The sequence below is a fragment of the Erithacus rubecula genome (assembly GCF_903797595.1).
Source record: "Erithacus rubecula genome assembly, chromosome: 31".
Lineage (NCBI taxonomy): Eukaryota > Metazoa > Chordata > Aves > Passeriformes > Muscicapidae > Erithacus > Erithacus rubecula.
Window position 1 is genome coordinate 1,538,723 of NC_136682.1, and position 18,214 is coordinate 1,556,936.

The 18,214-nt window shown below is 55.5% G+C and overlaps 1 protein-coding gene across 1 annotated transcript; it reads right to left on the reverse strand.

Annotated features, from left to right (window-relative positions):
• Positions 1-1,449: 1,449 nt before the first annotated feature.
• ANKRD33 (ankyrin repeat domain 33) lies at positions 1,450-8,028 on the reverse strand. The gene is made up of 5 exons (XM_079329230.1): positions 7,736-8,028; positions 5,233-5,653; positions 4,919-5,048; positions 4,158-4,298; positions 1,450-2,745 (listed from the first exon to the last, which is right to left on the reverse strand). The coding sequence occupies exons 2-5, from the start codon at positions 5,551-5,553 to the stop codon at positions 1,976-1,978; spliced, it is 1,362 nt and encodes a 453-aa protein (XP_079185356.1). The 5' UTR covers positions 5,554-5,653; positions 7,736-8,028; the 3' UTR covers positions 1,450-1,975.
• Between the last annotated feature and the right edge of the window lie 10,186 nt (positions 8,029-18,214).

Sequence of the window (18,214 nt, forward strand, 5' to 3'; positions counted from 1 at the left end):
GTTCCTCATTTTCCTTGCTTTACATCCCCGCTGCCTTTGCATCACCAGCCGCATCCTGATCCCACCCGGAGCCTCCCAGCCGGGCACCGCGGAGTCTCGCCCCGCTATCAGCCGCCATCTAGGGAGCTGAAGCAAACAAAAGCACAAAACCAGGATAAAACAAGAAGGACCTTCACATGTGATTTGCCCGTGCGGACCCGGGGGAAAAGGGGTAGGTTGCATCAGATACGAGCTGCCCGGGAGGAAGCTGGTGCCTGCACATATTTTATCAGCCTGACCATCAGTGATCCGCCCTCCCGGGGTTATTCCTGGATGGTTCTTGCATCCTTTCCATGGAGCAGACACAGGGCATCCTGCTGGAGTTATTTCGGGCAGGAGAGCACGCCAGCTCTCCAGCAAGGGCTGCTGCTGGCTGCTTTGATCCCTGCAACTCCATATTTCAAACAGATCACCCTCCTTCTATAATCATAATCATCACTGAGGGGATAAAAGCTGCTTAAAACTTTCTAAAAGTTCCTAAATCCTAATCCTGAGCAGAAATGGGTGGGAACTGCGGGTCTGGCGCTGTCACGGTGGGAAAGTGGATTCCTCCAGAGTGGGACTGACTGTAGGGATATGGGATGGGCAAATCAAACCCACCGCAGGCTCCTCCCCGGTTCCAGCCCTCGTCTGGGGCACACGGGGTGAATCAGTCAGTGGCAAGCCAGCCCTGGGTCAGCCTCCCATGAGACTTCCCTTCATCATCTCTGCTCATGGCTGTGATTTCATCCTGCAGAAGGGAAGGAGCATCCCCGGAGCGCAGCAGGACCCAGGCGCACCCAGCCGTTCCTTGGGGTCTCACCGAGCCGTCCCCGCGGTGGCAGGAGGGATGGGGGGCTCGTCCCTCCCTTCCCCCTGCGTGCCAGCAGCCAGGCTGGCGCGGCTCCTGCCGCTTGTGCTGCATGTGCCGCCCGCCCCCGGCTCATCTGCGAGCCGCAGGGAGCTGGCCAAGGAGGGCAGCCACATGAATCCTTCCCTCCCAGCGCCCCGCAAAGGGCAGAGCTGCAGCCTCAAAGCGGCCAGAGGGGATTCCTGTCCCCCCTGGAAAGGGGGTGGTGCAGGGATGGGGTCAAGAATTATTTATGACCTGGGTAAGTTTTGCTCTGAGCGTTCATTGCCCTCCTGGAGCCAAACTCTGCCCATGGTGCAGGAGCCAGCCCAGCTTCACCCTGGGATGGAGCTGGATGAGAGGGGATTTTGGAATGTGGGAACAGCAGCACGCTGCTGCTGCTGCAGCACTGGCAACGCTGGAGCTCTGGGGGGCAGCTGGGGATGGAGCCCAGAGTGTTCCAATCTTGATTTTCAGCTTGTGCCTGGAGCTGGGGCTCCTTCCACAGCATGGAGCTGCTTCCCTGTGCTGAGTCCTGGTGTGTCCATCCACCACACAGGAGAACACAGGAGAGGGGAATGTCACTGAGGATGTGACAGGGTGGCCAGGGGACACTGGCAGCAAAGGGGGAACATTCCTGCCAGCCCCACAGCAACCCTGAGCTTTATTCATGGAATCAATCCTGTTAACATGGCAACCACTTCCATTTTAATTTGCTCAGCCACATTCCAATGCATGCCGTGGAACTGAGAGCTTGGGAAGATAGGAGAGGGAAAAAAAAAAAGAAAAAAAAAAAAAGAGGAAATAACATAGGAAGGACTTGTGCCACGCTCCCTGGCATTCCTGGAGCTTGGTCCAGGGCCTCAGGACATCAGTGCCCAGCACAGCATGTACCACACTAGGGTGGCCACCCTTGGGGTGGAGAGGACAAGAGGCCAGGCAGGGGCCTGTGAACCCTCGGGGATATTTCATCTCTGTGTGAGTGCCAACATCATCCTCCTCCCTTGGACATTCCCATCCACTGGGAACAAAACCACCCCTGAGCCAGAAAACCCGGCAGATCCAAGGGCACAACCAGAACCTTGCCCCACACCAACACCTCCCTCCTTAACCTTTCTTTTTCTTTTTCTTCTTCTTCTTCTTCTTCTCCCCCGTCTTGGCCTCCTCGGCCGCTTTCCTCTCCTCCTTCAGCATCTTGTACCTCCACTGCGGCGGCTGCAGCAGGTGCTTGTCCTTCACACGCGGCTTCTTCTCCCCGGCAGGCGAGCCAGAGGCTTTGCTCACTTTGATTTTGGGGACGGGCTCCCCGGGGAAGATGCTGTTGGCACGGCGCAGCCACAGCGGCAGGAAGCTGAGGAGGCTGCGGGGCGGCGGCCGAGGCGGCGGCGGCAGCTCGGACACGGCGTGGCCATTGCAGGACGATCCCCCGGCGCTGGACGTTTCCCACTGGTCACTTTCATCCGGCACGTGCTGCCCGAGGATCTCCGGCACCGAGAGCCGGCGCTTGCCCACCTCGGGCGGGCTGTCGGGGCAGATGGTTTGGCAAGCGGTGGCCACGAAGGGGCTGGCGAGGGACGTGGTCATCCTCACCATGTGGTCCAGCACTCCGTCCTCGGCGGGATCGCGGGGGATGTTGAAGGTGAAGATGGAGCGGATCTTCTCCGACAGCCTCTCCCTCCTGGATTTGGGGCTCAGGGCTTTGGCCACCAGCGTGGCCAGCGCTGGCCACTCGGGCTGGTACTGGGCTGCGAACTGCTCGGCGCGCGGGCGCCGCAGCAGCGTCCGGATGCGCACGGTGGTCTCGAAGCGGCCGGTGAAGGTCGCCCATTCCCGGGCTGTCTTCCCCTTCACGGCATCCACTGCCTGCAGGTCAGCTCCTGAGGCAGCAGAGAGCAGCGTGACACAGAATTTCAGTTTTTATGTTTTTGAAATGCTGCACCGCGTTAGTGCCGAGCTCTAAACTCCATATGGAGTGTTGGTTAGCTGTCTTCGTGTTTTGATCAGGCAAAATAATTCCTCTAGGAATTGTCAAAGACAGCCTCCAGCCTCAGGCCCCCAAAAGTGTAAACAAAATGAATGGAGGGGGAGTAAACTAGGAGAATATGACTTCATTACCTGAAACTAATTGGATGATTAACCTTTGATATGTAAATAGACCAAACTCATATCTGTCTGAAAAACTCATGACCATCATCCATCTTGGGTGTAACCTCTGGGAGGGTTCTGACAGCCCAAGGTGTTTGTATTGAAAGCCTTTAATGAATCCCCACTTTATTCTCTTAACCTTGTCCAGCCTCTGTTCTAGGCAGCCATTCCAAAGCATCAAAGCCAAAGGCAGTGCCAGGCTGCTCTGTGCAATATCCCTTCTCCAGTTCAGTGGGAAAAATATCCCATAGCCTGGGAGTGCAAGCTGGGGTTTTGTAAAGCCTGCTGTGTCTCACTGCAGAGAAATCCAGATCCTGCAGGTTTATCATGGAAATATTAGTGGGGTGTGTTGGGTTGATGTGGTCAGCAATGTGGATTCTGTCACCATCTGTTAAAACTGGGTGGGGCAGTGCTCCTGATCTCCTGGCACACATTATCTGCTAATGGGCCATCTTTAAACCAGCTGGGCAATCATCTTTATCTTTCCACAGCCCATCCTCCCTCCAGGAGATATCTCCTGTTCATGGCCACTGAGTCCCAGGGCATGACTGATAAAATTCCTTCATCCCACTGGGAGATGCTCCAGCCAGGGCAGGAGCCAAGCCTTTCCTACCCAGAGAAAAACTCAGATTTTGGACAGCAAGTTATCCATCTTCCCACTGGATTCCAGAGGAAAGCCAGACCTTTCCACATCATCCCTGCACCTTCAGAGGAAACTGCACCTTCTCCAGGAGCACTGCTCCAGCTGAACCACATCTGCCACTGCAGGAGGATGCAGCCACCATTGAATGGGACTGTGCCACCACCCTGACTGACTGACGGGTGTCAGCTTGGATTCTGACTCTGGCAGGGTTTGGGATTGTTCTTTGTAATACTGCATTTCTATTTTAATTTTCTTAGTAAAGAACTATTATTCCTAATTCTCATATCTTTGCCTGAGAGCCACTTAATTTCAAAACTATAATAATTTGGAGAGAGGAGTTTTACATTCTCCATTTCAAAGAGAAGTTTCTGTCTTTATAGGCACACACCTGTCCTCCAAACCAGCACATGGGGCTGCTAAGCATTACTCCAAGGCATCACCACCACCCCAGCAGTGCCACCCCTTCCCAGGAACCCTGAGAGTTTTTGGGGTGCCTCTCACCTGCCAGCAGCAGGGCAGTGACACAGTCCTGCTTCCCCTGCACCGCCGCCTTCATCAGCGCCGTCAGCCCCCGCGGGTCCCGCTGGTCCAGCTCCAGGGCAGGGTAGTAGTTGAGGAGGTAGTTAACAATGGTGATGTGTCCTTAACAGCCAGAGAGAAGCTGTGTTAGAGCTGCCACAGTCAGCAGGGACCGTGGCTGGGGGCTGTGGGATGAAGGGTTTAGCAGCTGCAATCTGTAAGGATGAGGATGTAGGAGCGTGAAGGGGTCGGGATTGAAAGGGTTTGGGCTTGTTTTGGTTTTGGGCATGGAGGGAACAGTGCTGGTGAACCTGGTGTTCTAGTGGAGAGCACAGGAAAGAGTCCAAAAAGGCAAAAAAAATCCCATAAAATCATGAATTCTAGCAAGGATACAATGGGAATCAAGGGTGATCCCCACTTTGGGACCCTCCTCCTTCCCTCCTGGTAAATCAGAGCCAGACTGGAGGTTTGGGCCCTGCACAGGACTCAGAGCCTTTTGACTCCCTGTGTCTCCTGGAGCTTTCCTGGAGCAGCTCCAGCCCAGCTCCGCTGCTGGTCATGGCACATTTGAGACAACACCACTGCAGGAATCTCCTTTTCCACATCAGTTTTACAGCAGTGCTGAGGTGAACCACGAATGTAGCTGATGTCACACACATCCCTTATCACAACAGGTGCTTTTAGGGTTTTTGGGAGAAGCACAAGGGGTCATTTCTCTTCTAGGGGGTGCTGCCTGTGCTGACCTGCCTGGGCAGCCATCATGAGGGCTGTGTTCCCATCGTTGTCCTGCTGGTTGATGTTGATGTAGGGACACTTCTGCAGCAGTGGCACGATGTCCACAAAGCCCTTGGAGCAGGCGAGCATCAGAGCGTTCTGGAGAGGGAACAACACTCAGCAAAGGTTCCAACCCACAGGGTGGGAGGGCAGGCAAGGTTCTGCTCCCAGGAGATCCATTCCACCCTCTCCCTCCTGCTTTAGCAGCCACCAGCCTCCAGGATTTGTCCATCCCTGGAAAATCCTCTTTCTGCTCTGCAGGGCGCTCACCCCAGCCACTCACCCTCCCATTGATGTCCACCTCGGTGGCCTCCCTGCGGGTCACCCCACGCTCCAGCCTCTCCCACACCAGCTTGGCATCATTCCTGGCACAGCACTGGTAGAGGCTGAGGAGCCCAGCATCGTCAGCCCCCTCCGGGGACAGCTCATAGCAGGGGTACACAGAGTCATCCGAGAAGATGCTGCTGCTGTCCGACGGCTCCGAGGATCCTGGCCATGAATCCTCCTCCTCCTCCTCCTCCTCATAGTGCAGCTCCGGGTCGGAGGCATCCAGGCTGGAGGTGGGAGCTGCAGCGCGTTCTGCTCCGCCGCAGGCATCGGTCATCCGGCCGGGGCGGGGGCAGCGAGCCCAGCCCGGCCCCGCGCCCCGCCCGGCGCCGGGAGCCGCGCCCGGGGGCGAGGGGGCGAGGGGACCGGCAGTGCGCCTGTGGGACACGGAGGGACACTGGCACTGTCACACACGGAGGGGACGCTGGCACTGTGACATACAGAGGGGACACTGGCACTGTCACACACGGAGGGACACTGGCACTGTGACACACAGACGGGCACTGGCACTGTCACACACGGAGGGACACTGACACTGTCACACACAGAGGGGACACTGGCACTGGCACTGGCACACACAGAGGGGCACTGGCACTGTGACACACGGAGGGGACACTGCGCCTGTGGGACACGGAGGGACACTGGCACTGTCACACACGGAGGGGACACTGGCACTGTGACACACGGAGGGGACACTGGCAGACACAGAGGGGACACTGGCACTGGCACTGTGACACACAGAGGGACACTGGCACTGCGCCTGTGGGACACGGAGGGACACAGGCACTGTCACACACGGAGGGGCACAGGCACTGTGACACACAGAGGGGACTCTGGCACTGTCACACACGGAGGGGACACTGGCACTGTCACACACGGAGGGGACGCTGGCACTGTGACATACAGAGGGGACACTGGCACTGTCACACACGGAGGGACACTGGCACTGTGACACACAGACGGGCACTGGCACTGTCACACACGGAGGGACACTGACACTGTCACACACAGAGGGGACACTGGCACTGGCACTGGCACACACAGAGGGGCACTGGCACTGTGACACACGGAGGGGACACTGCGCCTGTGGGACACGGAGGGACACTGGCACTGTCACACACGGAGGGGACACTGGCACTGTCACACACGGAGGGGACACTGGCAGACACAGAGGGGACACTGGCACTGGCACTGTGACACACAGAGGGACACTGGCACTGCGCCTGTGGGACACGGAGGGACACAGGCACTGTCACACACGGAGGGGCACAGGCACTGTCACACACGGAGGGGCACTGGCACTGTCACACACAGAGGGGACACTGGCACTGTCACACACGGAGGGGCACTGGCACTGTCACACACGGAGGGACACTGGCACTGGCACTGGCAGACACAGAGGGGACACTGGTACTGTCACACACAGAATGGGCATTGTCACTGTCAGTGTCACAGTCACTGTCACTGCCCCTGTCACTGTGGGACACAGAGGAGGCACTGTCACTGTCCCTGCCCATGTCACACACCGAACGGGCACTGTCACTGTCACTGCCCCATCACTGTCACTGTCACACAGAGGGGGTACTGTCACTGTCACTGTCCCTGTCACTGCCTCATCACTGTCCCTGTCACACAGAGGGGGCACTGGCGCTGTCACTGTCACAGTCACTATCACTGTCACTGTCACACACAGAGGGGGCACTGTCTCTGTCACTGTCACTGCCCCATCACTGTCACTGTCACACAGAGGGGGCACTGTCACTGTCCCCGTCCCTGTCACACACAGAGGGGGCACTGTCACTGTCACAGTCACTGTCACACAGAGGGGGCACTGTCCCTGCCCCTGTCACTTGTCCCTGTCCCTGTCACACACAGCACCCCTGCCCCCCCAGGGAAGCCCCGGCTCCCTCCAGCCCCCAGCACAGCCCGGCAGCCCCGGCTCCATCCCTGCCCCTGCAAACGCTGACAGGAGCTGTCTGCGAGCTGTGGCACCCCAAGGGGGAGCAGCAGTGAGAAAAAACCAGGGGGGCACCTCGGGAGTGTGAGAGGTGGGTGAGTGTCCCCCAGCCTGGGCAGGAATCTGGGGCTGGGAATGGCTCCAGGGTGAACAGCTGGGCTGGACAGGAAGGACACAGCCACCCCCTCAGTGCCACACCCGGGCTGAGCCCTTCCCAAGCCCCCTCCCCATTTATCCAGGGCACATCTCAACAGATGCCGAGATTTTTGCCAGCAGAACAGCAGCTGGGAGCAGCTCTGGCTCCCCCAGGACACAGGACAGGACTGGGACAGGAGCTGTGGGCAGGGACACACTGGCTGAGCCTGGCAGGAGGGTTTCAACCCCTTCACTTTGAAGCCATTAATTAATGGGTGCCAGGAAGAAGGAAAACTTTCAGAATCCCACTAAACTTCCCCACCCCTTGGATGTTCCCAAGCAGGCTCTGGGGATGGAGGATTCTCACCTTGATCTTCCCTGGGGCTGCTCAGATCTTCCCTGTGGGTCCCTCTTCAGCTGGGCAGCATCCTGGCCACAACCAGGAGGGAAAACTCAGCAAGCAGCCATGGAATGTCCCTCTGTCCCCTCTGCAGGGTAAAAGAGGTTTGTGCTCTGTGGCTTTTGGCACCAAAGCTGTGACAACGTGCACGTTGACGTGGGCTCAGCTCCCCAAGAGATCTTAAATTAAACTGTTGCTTTAAATGGCTGCATCCACCCTGAGCAGGATCAGGACAGGATTTAGTGTCTTGAGCCGAGGAGCTGCTGGGATCCCTGGGCTGTATTTTTGTACCTGTCTCACATCAGTGTGACAGCACTGCCTGAGCAGTCCCACAGGCTCAGCTGAAACCCCAGAAACTCCTTCCACCTGATTTTCTGTCCAGGTGAATTGGCTGAGCTGATAATTCTGGGAAGCTGCTGCTCCAGTCGAGGGCTTGGACACCTGAACTGTACACGTGCCTCCAACAAGCTCTGTGATTTCCCCTGGAAGGTGCCTTGGATTTTCCATCCCTCCTGCTCCACTGGGAGTGAATTCCAAAGCTCTCAGGGCAGCCTTAGCCCAGGAGTTGCAAACATTGCTCCCCAATTTACCCGACTGTTCTCTTATCTTCAGCTTTATAGATTTCTTTTTTGCTGCTGTTGTTGTTTGCATGTGGTTTTTTTATTGATAGTTTTTTATGTGTTTCCTGAAGTTCAAGGGCCATCAGGACTGTGAGATCTGTGAAAAGGCATTTCTACTCCCTGGATCAGCTATTTTGTTGCCAAAAAGGCAGGAATTTGGTGCCAAGGCAAATCGTGGGAGGCCGTGCTTCCAATTTTCATCAGAGTCTCAAAAGACACTTTGCTGCATCTTGTACATGAAAATTTGGATCAGATGAAGGATCCCAGCTGTTTCCTCTGTGCTGGGAAGCACAAACTGAAAATCCCAGTGCTGAACATAAAGATCCTGGTGCTGAAGGACCAAATTCTGATGCTGAACACGAGGATCCCAATGCTGAACATCAGAATCCTGATGCTGAATGTCCAGACCCATGGTCACCACGGTGTCACCCTGCTGTGACACCTCCTGCTCTGCCTCACCTCAGGGAAGGACAGGGAGAAGATTTAGGGCTTAAGGAGTCATCCTGGGAGCCATGTGCCATAATCTGCTGCCTGGAGAAATCAGGAGGCTCTGAGACAGTTATGTAAAGACAGGGCTGGGTGCTGAGATGGGTGCCCAGGTGGGTGCCAGGGTTGGTGGCAGCATAGAAAAGTCTTGCTGGTTTTTACATTTCATGGGCAGCCCCCTAATCTGCACCTGAGACTCTGGGGCTATGTGCTGTCATTATGTGGAAAAGAACAGTAATTATCCTATAGGAGCTCATGGCCAAAATTTAAATGTCAGCTCCAAAATTCAGTGCATTCAAGGATTGCTCCAAGATAAAAGTTGACAGGACAAAGAGGACCCTAATCCTCTAACATTGACACCTGAAACCTAAAACACTAACCTTTGAGCAGGAACCTAACCCCAAAACATAACTCTAAAATTAAAAAAAACCCTAAAGCCAATGCAAACAATAATCCTAACAATAACCCTAAGCCTGAATCCTAATCCAAACCCAAAGCAATAACAATTAAACTAAAACAAAAGCCCAAATCAAGAGCAAACCCAATCCCTAAGCTAACACTGACCCCTAACCCTAAACCCAAACCAATGGGAGGCCAAGGTCATACAGAACTGTTGGTCCTGGCAGCAATCCTTGGACAGTCACAATTTTAGGAGCCAGAATCCCACATTCAGCCCCAGTTGCTGGCAGCAAACGTTTCTCTTTTCCACAGTGCCTTGGGTTACAATGCAGGATGTGACCAGAAATGTGAATTCTGTCCCCATCTGTTAAACCAGCTGGGGCAGTGCCCCTGATCTCCATGGCACATATTCTCTGCTAATGGGCCATCTTTAAACCAGCTGGGCAATCATCTTTATCTTTCCCATGACCCACCCTTCATCCAGGAGCTATCACCTGTTAATGGGCCATTGTTAAAAACTGGGCGTGGCAGAGATTATTATCCCTGTGGGAGATATCTCCTGTTAATGGGTCATTGTTAAAAACTGGGTGTGGCAGTGACCCTGATCTCCTGGCACACATTATCTGCTAATGGGCCATCTTTAAACCAGCTGGGCAATCATCTTTATCTTCCCACAGCCCATCCTCCTTCCAGGAGATATCTCCTGTTCATGGCCACTGAGTCCCAGTGCATGACTGATAAAATTCCATCATCCCACTGGGAGATGCTCCAGCCAGGGCAGGAGCCAAGCCTTTCCTACCCAGAGAAAAACTCAGATTTTGGACAGCAAGTTATTCATCTTCCCACTGGATTCCAGAGGAAAGCCAGACCTTTCCACATCATCCCTGCACCTTCAGAGGAAACTGCACCTTCTCCAGGAGCACTGCTCCAGCTGAACCACATCTGCCACTGCAGGAGGATGCAGCCACCATTGAATGGGACTGCTGCCACCACCCTGACTGACTGACGGGTGTCAGCTTGGATTCTGACTCTGGCAGGATTGGGATTGTTCTTTGTAATACTGTATTTCTATTTTAATTTTCCTAATAAAGATCTGTTATTCCTAATTTCCATATCTTTGCCTGAGAGCCCCTTAATTTCATAATTATAATAATTTGGAGGGAGGGGGTTTCCATTCTCCATTTCAAAGAGAAGTTTCTGCCTTTATTGACAGACACCTGTCCTCCAAACCAGGACCTGGGGCCAGATGAGGCTCCATGAGGCTCCCAGGAGTCCAAGGCCAACCAGACCTTGATTTTCCTTGCCCTGCTTCCCCTCTCTCACTTTGAATTGCCTTTCTCACACATCCCCTGCTTTCACTTCCTGTCCTGGGTGCCTCAGAAATGCACATTGTATTGCATATTCCCTCTGTCTGAACCCACACAGTTTGTCTCACTGTCCTTTTGGGGCTGAAAGCAGAACTGGAGTCTTTTCCTCTGGGAGATGGGAGCATCCCTTGAGGAGACAGGAACAGATACACAGAGCTCTGTTTTTTGTTCTTGCCCAGATGCCAGGAGAGTTGCCTGGGGCAAGTTCCCCAAACCAGTCAGCCTGAGGCAGAATCCCTTTTTATTCCTCTCACTGTGTTGGACAATCCCACAACACCTTTTTGGCCACTGTTGCTGTGGTAACTAATGGTTTTGGAGCCGGGAAAGATATTTCTCCTACATTTTCTTCCCCTCTCTTTTTCACTGTCTCTACCTGGGACAGCCAAGCCGGGAAAATCTGAGCCCCTTGTCTCCACAAGCTCCAGCTGCTGCCCATGGAAGTGCCACTGCTGGGACAACCCAGGGCATGGAGCAGAAAACCAGCAGCATATTGGACAAAAAAAAAAAAGGATTCTTCCCTTTTTGGAGGGAGGGTTTTGTCCTCCAGGTTTTTGCCTTGTCCTTGTTTCCTGCTGGTTGTAATTTGGGGAGGAGGGAGCTCTGTAATGGCAGAGGTTGGATTGTTGTGCTGATTTTCCTTTGTTTTTTCTCTCTCCACCTCATGGCCAGGAGAAATGGCCTCTCCACCACCTTGTCTTTATCTCCTGGGCCACAGGAGGGACCTCTCTGCTCCTTTGTTTTCATAGTTACTGGGGAAGGGAATCTCTTTCCTTAGAGCCTTTGTATTTTTGGTTATTGCTGTTTCATTATTAATCTCTGTTTTGGTTTGTTTTTTTTGTTTTTTTTGGTTTTTTTTAATTTGCTATTTTTTTTCCACATTTATCTTCTCACGTTCACCTCTCTCTGTTGGTGAGGGGGCAATGCCTAAAACCAAAGGAAAGGTATCTTATTTGCCAGGCTCCCCCTCAACTAAAGACACTCAAAAGTGACAAAAATAATTTTTTTTCTGAAACATTTGAGTGCAGAACCCCCTGCTCACCACGCAGCTCAGCCTATCGCGCTAATGAGGAGCAGCACGACAAGGAGCAAATTGCTTGGAGGTGGGGCTGAGATTTGAGTTTTGAACTTTGATTTGGAGAGCAGCGAGGTGCGTTTGCCTCCTGTGCAAATCCACAGCGGCATCGTGTGGTTGTTGCCATGAGCGCCCAGGTAAATCCAGGAGAAAGAGAAATTCCCTTTCTCAGCCGACAATGGGATAATTCTTCTTTTCCCCCAGCTATGGGCACGATCTCAGCAGTTTATCCACAAAGGGGCTCCTGCTCCCACAGGAATTCGGGCAGGAAAAGCGCTCGGGTTTACCTGGGCGCTGCCGCCGCTCATCACAACAACCACACGATGCCGCTGTGGATTTGCAAAGGAAGCAAAAACACCTCGCTCGTCTCTGAATTACCCAAATTAAAAACGTCCCTGCTCTCAAATCCACAGGGTCCGGACAGAAAAACCGGGCTGATTTTCCCCTTCCAACCTCTTATCTGTGCCACATTCCAGAGGACACAGGGGCCTCTCGGCGCTAATGAGTTTTTTCATTCTCGCTACAAACCTGAAAACATCGGGCAAAGTCACAGCTCGCCAAAGAGGCGGCTGAGGGAGCTGTGGCTGCCTCCAAGTTGGAGCATGCACGGCAAGGAAAGGCGAGGGATGATTGGGAATGGCCAGGAAATGCAATGTCCGGTGAGGAAATGCAATGTCAGGTGGGGAAAGGTGAGGAAACGCAATGTCGGGTGGGGAAAGGTGAGGAAAGGTGAGGAAACGCAATGTCGGGTGGGGAAAGGTGAAGAAATGCAATATTGAGTAGGGAAAGGTGAGGAAATGCAATGTCAGGTGGGGAAAGGCAAGGAAATGCAATATTGGGTGGGGGAAGGTGAGGAAATGCAATATTGGGTGGGGAAAAGTGAGGAAATGCAATATTGGGGAGGGAAAGGTGAGGAAATGCAATATCAGGTGGGGAAAGGTGAGGAAAGGCAATATTGGGGAGGGAAAGGTGAGGAAATGCAATATCAGGTGGGGAAAGGTGAGGCAAGGCTGGAGACAGGTGGTCAAGGAAAGGAGAATCGGAGGAAGAGCAGGCAAGGCAAAGCAAAGCCGGGGGAAATTGAGTGGGGAGCCAAGGTGGTGAGAAAGGCAATGCAGGGCATGGAGTCGAAGGAAGGGGGGTCGGTAAAATAGCACAAGGGGGGTTGGGAAAGGCCAGGCAAGGCACAGGAGGGGCAGGAAAAGGTCCCGTGGAGCCGCCCACCCGCCCTGGGATCTGCATTTCCTCCTCAGCTCCGTGCGCCCTCACGAGCCTTCGGTCACACGGAACCAGGATCCGAACCGAGCGGCACCAGGGACACTCCCAACTAAAGGGACCAGGAGAAAAAGCTCAACAGCCCCAGGTTTCCAATTCCCACTGCAGCAGTTCCACAGCTGATGGAGCTGCCGATCGGGAAAAGCCACGACATTCACCAACGTGTGGATCCCAAAGTTTCTTTGCCAAAGAGAGGAACTCTGAGCCCATCTCAATAGGAGGGCACTAGAGCAGGGGTGGAGCTGGGGGCAGCGGGCTCGGGGAGACCCCTGGGGAGGGCAGGGGGGCTCAGGGGCGGTGGGGGATTCCCCTTACAAACCTCTGGCTGTGATTTCGTGATTTCAGCAAGGACACACCCCTTTAATCCTTTAATTCGTGCTCTGCCAGCCCCCCTCTCCCTCACCTTTACCCTCAGGGCTGAGGGGAGGGGGGGTCACAGGTGCCAAAATCGGGTGGGGGCACAAGGAGCAGCAGAAGGGGGGGCAGGATGGAGCCTTCGGGGCTGCTGGTGCTGGCTGCGAACCAAGCTCTGGGCTCTGGGGGTCCCCCCGCACCCCGGGGCTCCATCCGCGGCTCTGGGGGTCCCCCCGCACCCCGGGGCTCCATCCGCGGCTCTGGGGGTCCCGGGGGGCGGCGGGACGGGGCGAGCCGTGATCTCCGCCCTGCTCTTACTCCTTCTTCTTTTCCACGCGTTGGTTTTTCATCTTTTCTGTTCTCCTGCTCTTCCAAAATCCACTCATCTCTCTCCTGAGCCGCACAAGCTGCGACACCTGCACGGGCTGGGGGCTCCGAGGAGTGAGGGATGCCGGGGGCTGGGCGCTGCCCCCCGCACACCCCCCCGCTCCAAAGGAGCCCGTTTGGCGCCCGTTCGAGGAAATGCCCGTTCGTGGCACTGGCGACCCGCGCGCCCCCCGCCCCAAACGGCGGCGTCCCCCGCGCGCCCGGGGTTCCGCAGTTCTCGCCGCCACCGCCGGGCCAGCGGCTGCTCTCCGCCCGCTCTGCCCCTCTCTTGGCGTCTCTCCTTCTCTCTCTCCTGCCTCCAAAGCCACCAGCCCGCACCCGAGCCAGCCCCGCATCCCCCGCCCGGCGCTGCCCAGAGCCCGGAGCTGCCGGCTCGCCTGGAGACGCGCCGCGCTTGGGGCGCTGCCGGCGCTCGCCGCTGCTGCAGGTTGGTTTTGGGGGCCGGGGGAAGGGAGGATTGGCCAACAAACAGCATCGAAGCGAAGGAAGTTGGTGGCAGGGATGGGATAGGGATGGACGAGTGTTTTAGAGCCTTTAGGGGTGATGGGCTCTGAGTTGCCGTCCTCAATCCCGGGGCAGGTGCGAGAAACAGCTTTGCTTGGTGGCTGCAGGACTGGATTTGTGTTGTTTAAGCGCGGGGAGGGGATGCTGATTGATTTCTTTCATTCTCTCTGTGGCTAAACCCTCGCTGGGCAGTGCCAGCCCCAGGCAGTGCCAGCCCCGCACGGGGCACGGGGGTTGGAGGGAATGTCCCCGCGGCTCGGGGCTGCTGCAGCCCCCGGGGGCACCGGGAACACCCGGGGCTGGCGCTGCCGGTGCCGGGCACTGAACTGAGCGTGGAAACGCATCAGCACAGGGGCATTAAATGCAGGGGTTTGTATTGAAGAGCTCTGGGAATCAGGGGCACAACCCCAAATCTGACGATGACATGGATTCGAGGTGGAATTGTTTTTACACCCTTTTCATTACATTACTGTATATCAATTATTAAACCCATATTGTTCTATTGTGTACATTGATCTTATCCGAGTATGTATTGTAATTTTCACTAGGACCCCCAAATATCCTTTCTCATGATTCTTGTTACGGTTAAACAATAATTCTATTAAATTACCAAACGATATTTATATCTATATTTTAATATATTTATATAATATATAATATATTATATATTATATATTATATATATTTATAATTTTATATATTTATTAATATATATTATATACATTTATATATAGTTATTATTTATAACATGATGATTACGCAGGTGCAGACCAAACTCAAAATTCCCTTTCCCAGGCCTACCAGACTCAACTTTTCTTTCCACCCCCGCAATCTATTCTATACAATTCCCACGTTTTAGACCCATTTTAACTCTGCGCTCTCAGAACCTCAACCCTCTCGGTGCCTCTTCTTCCTGCAGCAGCCGCCCCGTCCATCGCCTCCGTTCCCGGGAACAGCAGCCATGTTGTGCTGCAGCCCCCGCGCTCGGAGCTCAGGAACAGCCGAGCTGCAGCCAGGACGAGCGCCCCGGTGCCGAGCCAGAGCTGCTGTGGCTCGCCAACCTGACGGGCGCGCACCTGGGCCTGGCCCCGATCTCGCAGGACCCCGAGGATCGCTGCAGCATCTGGGAGAACCTGGTGAGCCTGGTGGATTTTCAGTGCCCAGGCTTCCCGCTGAGCGCCGGGGACCTCTGCCACTACATGGACATTCCGCTCTCGCCCGCGTCCTCCGGCGCCAGCGCGGTGACCGCCACCCTGGCCCTGTCCCCTCCCCTCCCCGGGGACATGGACTACAAGAACAACGCGCACCTCAAGCCACCCTGCTCATACGCCACCCTCATCCTCATGGCCATGGGAGCCAGCAAGGAGCCCAAACTCAGCCTGGCTGCCATCTGCAAGTGGATCAGTGACAACTTCTGCTATTTCCGCCGCGCCCATCCCACCTGGCAGGTAGGAGGAGCTTTGGAGCCCTGCTGGGCTGCCCGGGGCTCTTTGCACAGCGCCGCGCTCCCGTGGCCGTGCTGATGCCACCGGCAGCACTTCACCCCCGCGCTTTGCTCTCTTTTGCACCCAGAGCTCCATCCGGCACAACCTGTGCATCAACAAGCGCTTCATCAAGGTGCCACGGGAGAAGGGCGAGCCGGGCAGAGGCGCCTTTTGGAAGCTTCGCCCCCAGGACACCGAGGGGCTGAGGAGCAGCAGCTGCAAAGGGCGCAGGAGGCGTCCGGAGCAGATCCCGGCGGGGTCGGGCAGACGAGCCCGGCCCGGTACCCGGCCCGGAGCGCATCCTGGAGCCCATCCCAGAGGAAATCCCGGTGCCCATCCTGGAGCCCATCCCGGAGCCCATCCCGGAGCCCAGCCTGGAGCCCATCCCGGAGCCCATCTCGGTTCCCATCCCAGTGCCCATCCCGGTGCCCATCCCGGAGCCCATCCCGGTGCCCATCCCGGGGCCCATCCCGGAGCCCATCCCGGTTCCCATCTCGGTTCCCATCCCGGAGCCCATCCTGGAGGAGATCCCGGTGCCCATCCCGGTGCCCATCCCGGTGCCCATCCCGGGGCCCATCCCGGAGCCCATCCCGGGGCCCATCCCGGAGCCCATCCCGGAGCCCATCTCGGTGCCCATCCCAGTGCCCATCCCGGTGCCCATCCCAGTGCCCATCCCGGAGCCCATCCCAGTGCCCATCCCGGAGCCCATCCCGGTGCCAATCCCGGAGCCCATCCCAGTGCCCATCCCGGTGCCCATCCCAGTGCCCATCCCGGAGCCCATCCCGGGGCCCGGCGCTGCCCCAGTCCCGCCCGGCGCTGCCTCGAGGTGGGCGCGGAGCTGCAGCAGCTGCTGCGCGAGTTGGAGGAGTTGGGAAGCGGCCACAGCTGGAATCCCCCTGCAGCTGCCGAGGCCTCTTGGCTGCCCAGCAGCGCCCAGGAGGAGCCGGGCGAGCTGCCGGAGCTGAAGGACAGCGCTGACTGGGAAGCTCTGCTCCATCTCGGCCCGGAGCAAGGAGAATTCTCCTTTCTCGGCGACCTGCAGCACCTGGACTGGCCACAAGAGCCGCTCCTGCCTGAGCTCAGCCCCGCCAAGCCGGCTTTGGATGAAACCGTGCTGGCCACGGCTTTCCTGGAGGCGGCCTGGCACGGGGAGAGCAGTGAGACCCTCCCCAGCTGCATCCCCGCCGAGCAGGGGCTGCAAACATCCCGAGCTCCCTGCCCGGCGGGGATGGGATGGATTGGGACTCCCTGACCCTCTTCAATCTCTAGTAGAGATGGAGATTAGATTAGAGCAGACTAGACTAGATTAGATTCAATCAGACGGGTTTAGGAGGGGCTTTGGGGTGGCCGTAGATGGTTTTAGGGATGAGGTTTCCTTTTCCTACTTTCTGTTCTGTTTTTTTTTGCTTGGGGGAGGATGTTGAAGAACTGCCCAGATTCTTGGCCACTTTATACTTTTTAATTTTATGGACAGTTTTTAAGAGATAGATTAAAAACTAAAGTAGAGAAGAACTACATGGTGAGTGTGTTGTATCTGGTGAATAATTTTTTATCCAGCATCCCTGATCTCCAAAATGTGCCACCACAGAGGGGGATTTGCTGGAATTCCAGGAGAGCCCAACCAGGAATGCTCAGCTGGGCTCTGGGATTGAGCCCAGGACAGGAAGGCATTATTGGAATTATTCACTTTATTCACATAATTCACTTTATTCACCCCGGGTGCCCAACCCCCACCCCAGCAGAGCCCCCCCCGGCATTGGCAGCAGCCCATCACCCACTCCGGCACAGACTCCCCCACACCCCAGAAAACCCCCAGAGACCCCAGGATGGAACAGCCCCCACCCACAGACACCCCCAGAAAACCCACAGGGCTGAGGGGGTGACACAGAGGTGACACCGGGCCCAGGGGTGACACGCACTGAGGGTCACAATCCTCATTTTCCCCAATTTTTCACCCCAGGGATCCCCTGCTCCCCCTCCCCTGCAGGGGGTGACTCCAGACTGACCCCAGGTGCATCCCCAGCAGTTTTTGGGGTGCTTCCCCAAGAACTACCAGAATTTATTCTACTTTTACCCACATTTCAAAATTACTCTGCTATCTTTGCATTTTAATACAACTTTTATTAGATTTCATCCACATTAACACCAGATTCTGGTTGATCCTGGTGGTTGAGCCCCCCTGCCCCCCAAAATCCAAATGTCCCCATAAATTCCTCCAAGCTCACACTGGTTTTTTTTTTTTCATTTTTATTTTCCCAAATTTTGTGAATCCAAAGCTTCTCCTGAATACAAATTTTCCCCCCTTTTCCTGAACAATGCTGTGTTTAAGTGGAATAAGTAAGTGGAAAAAGGAATCAAATGGTTCAATTGGATGTGAGTTGTGGCTGAATTTCTCAAGGGGGGGGGGTCTCTGAACCCCACAAAAGGTGAGGAAGGGGGTGGCTCCTCCTTTATATCCCAAACAGGATTCAAAAGGGAAATTTCCAGGTGTCCCCACA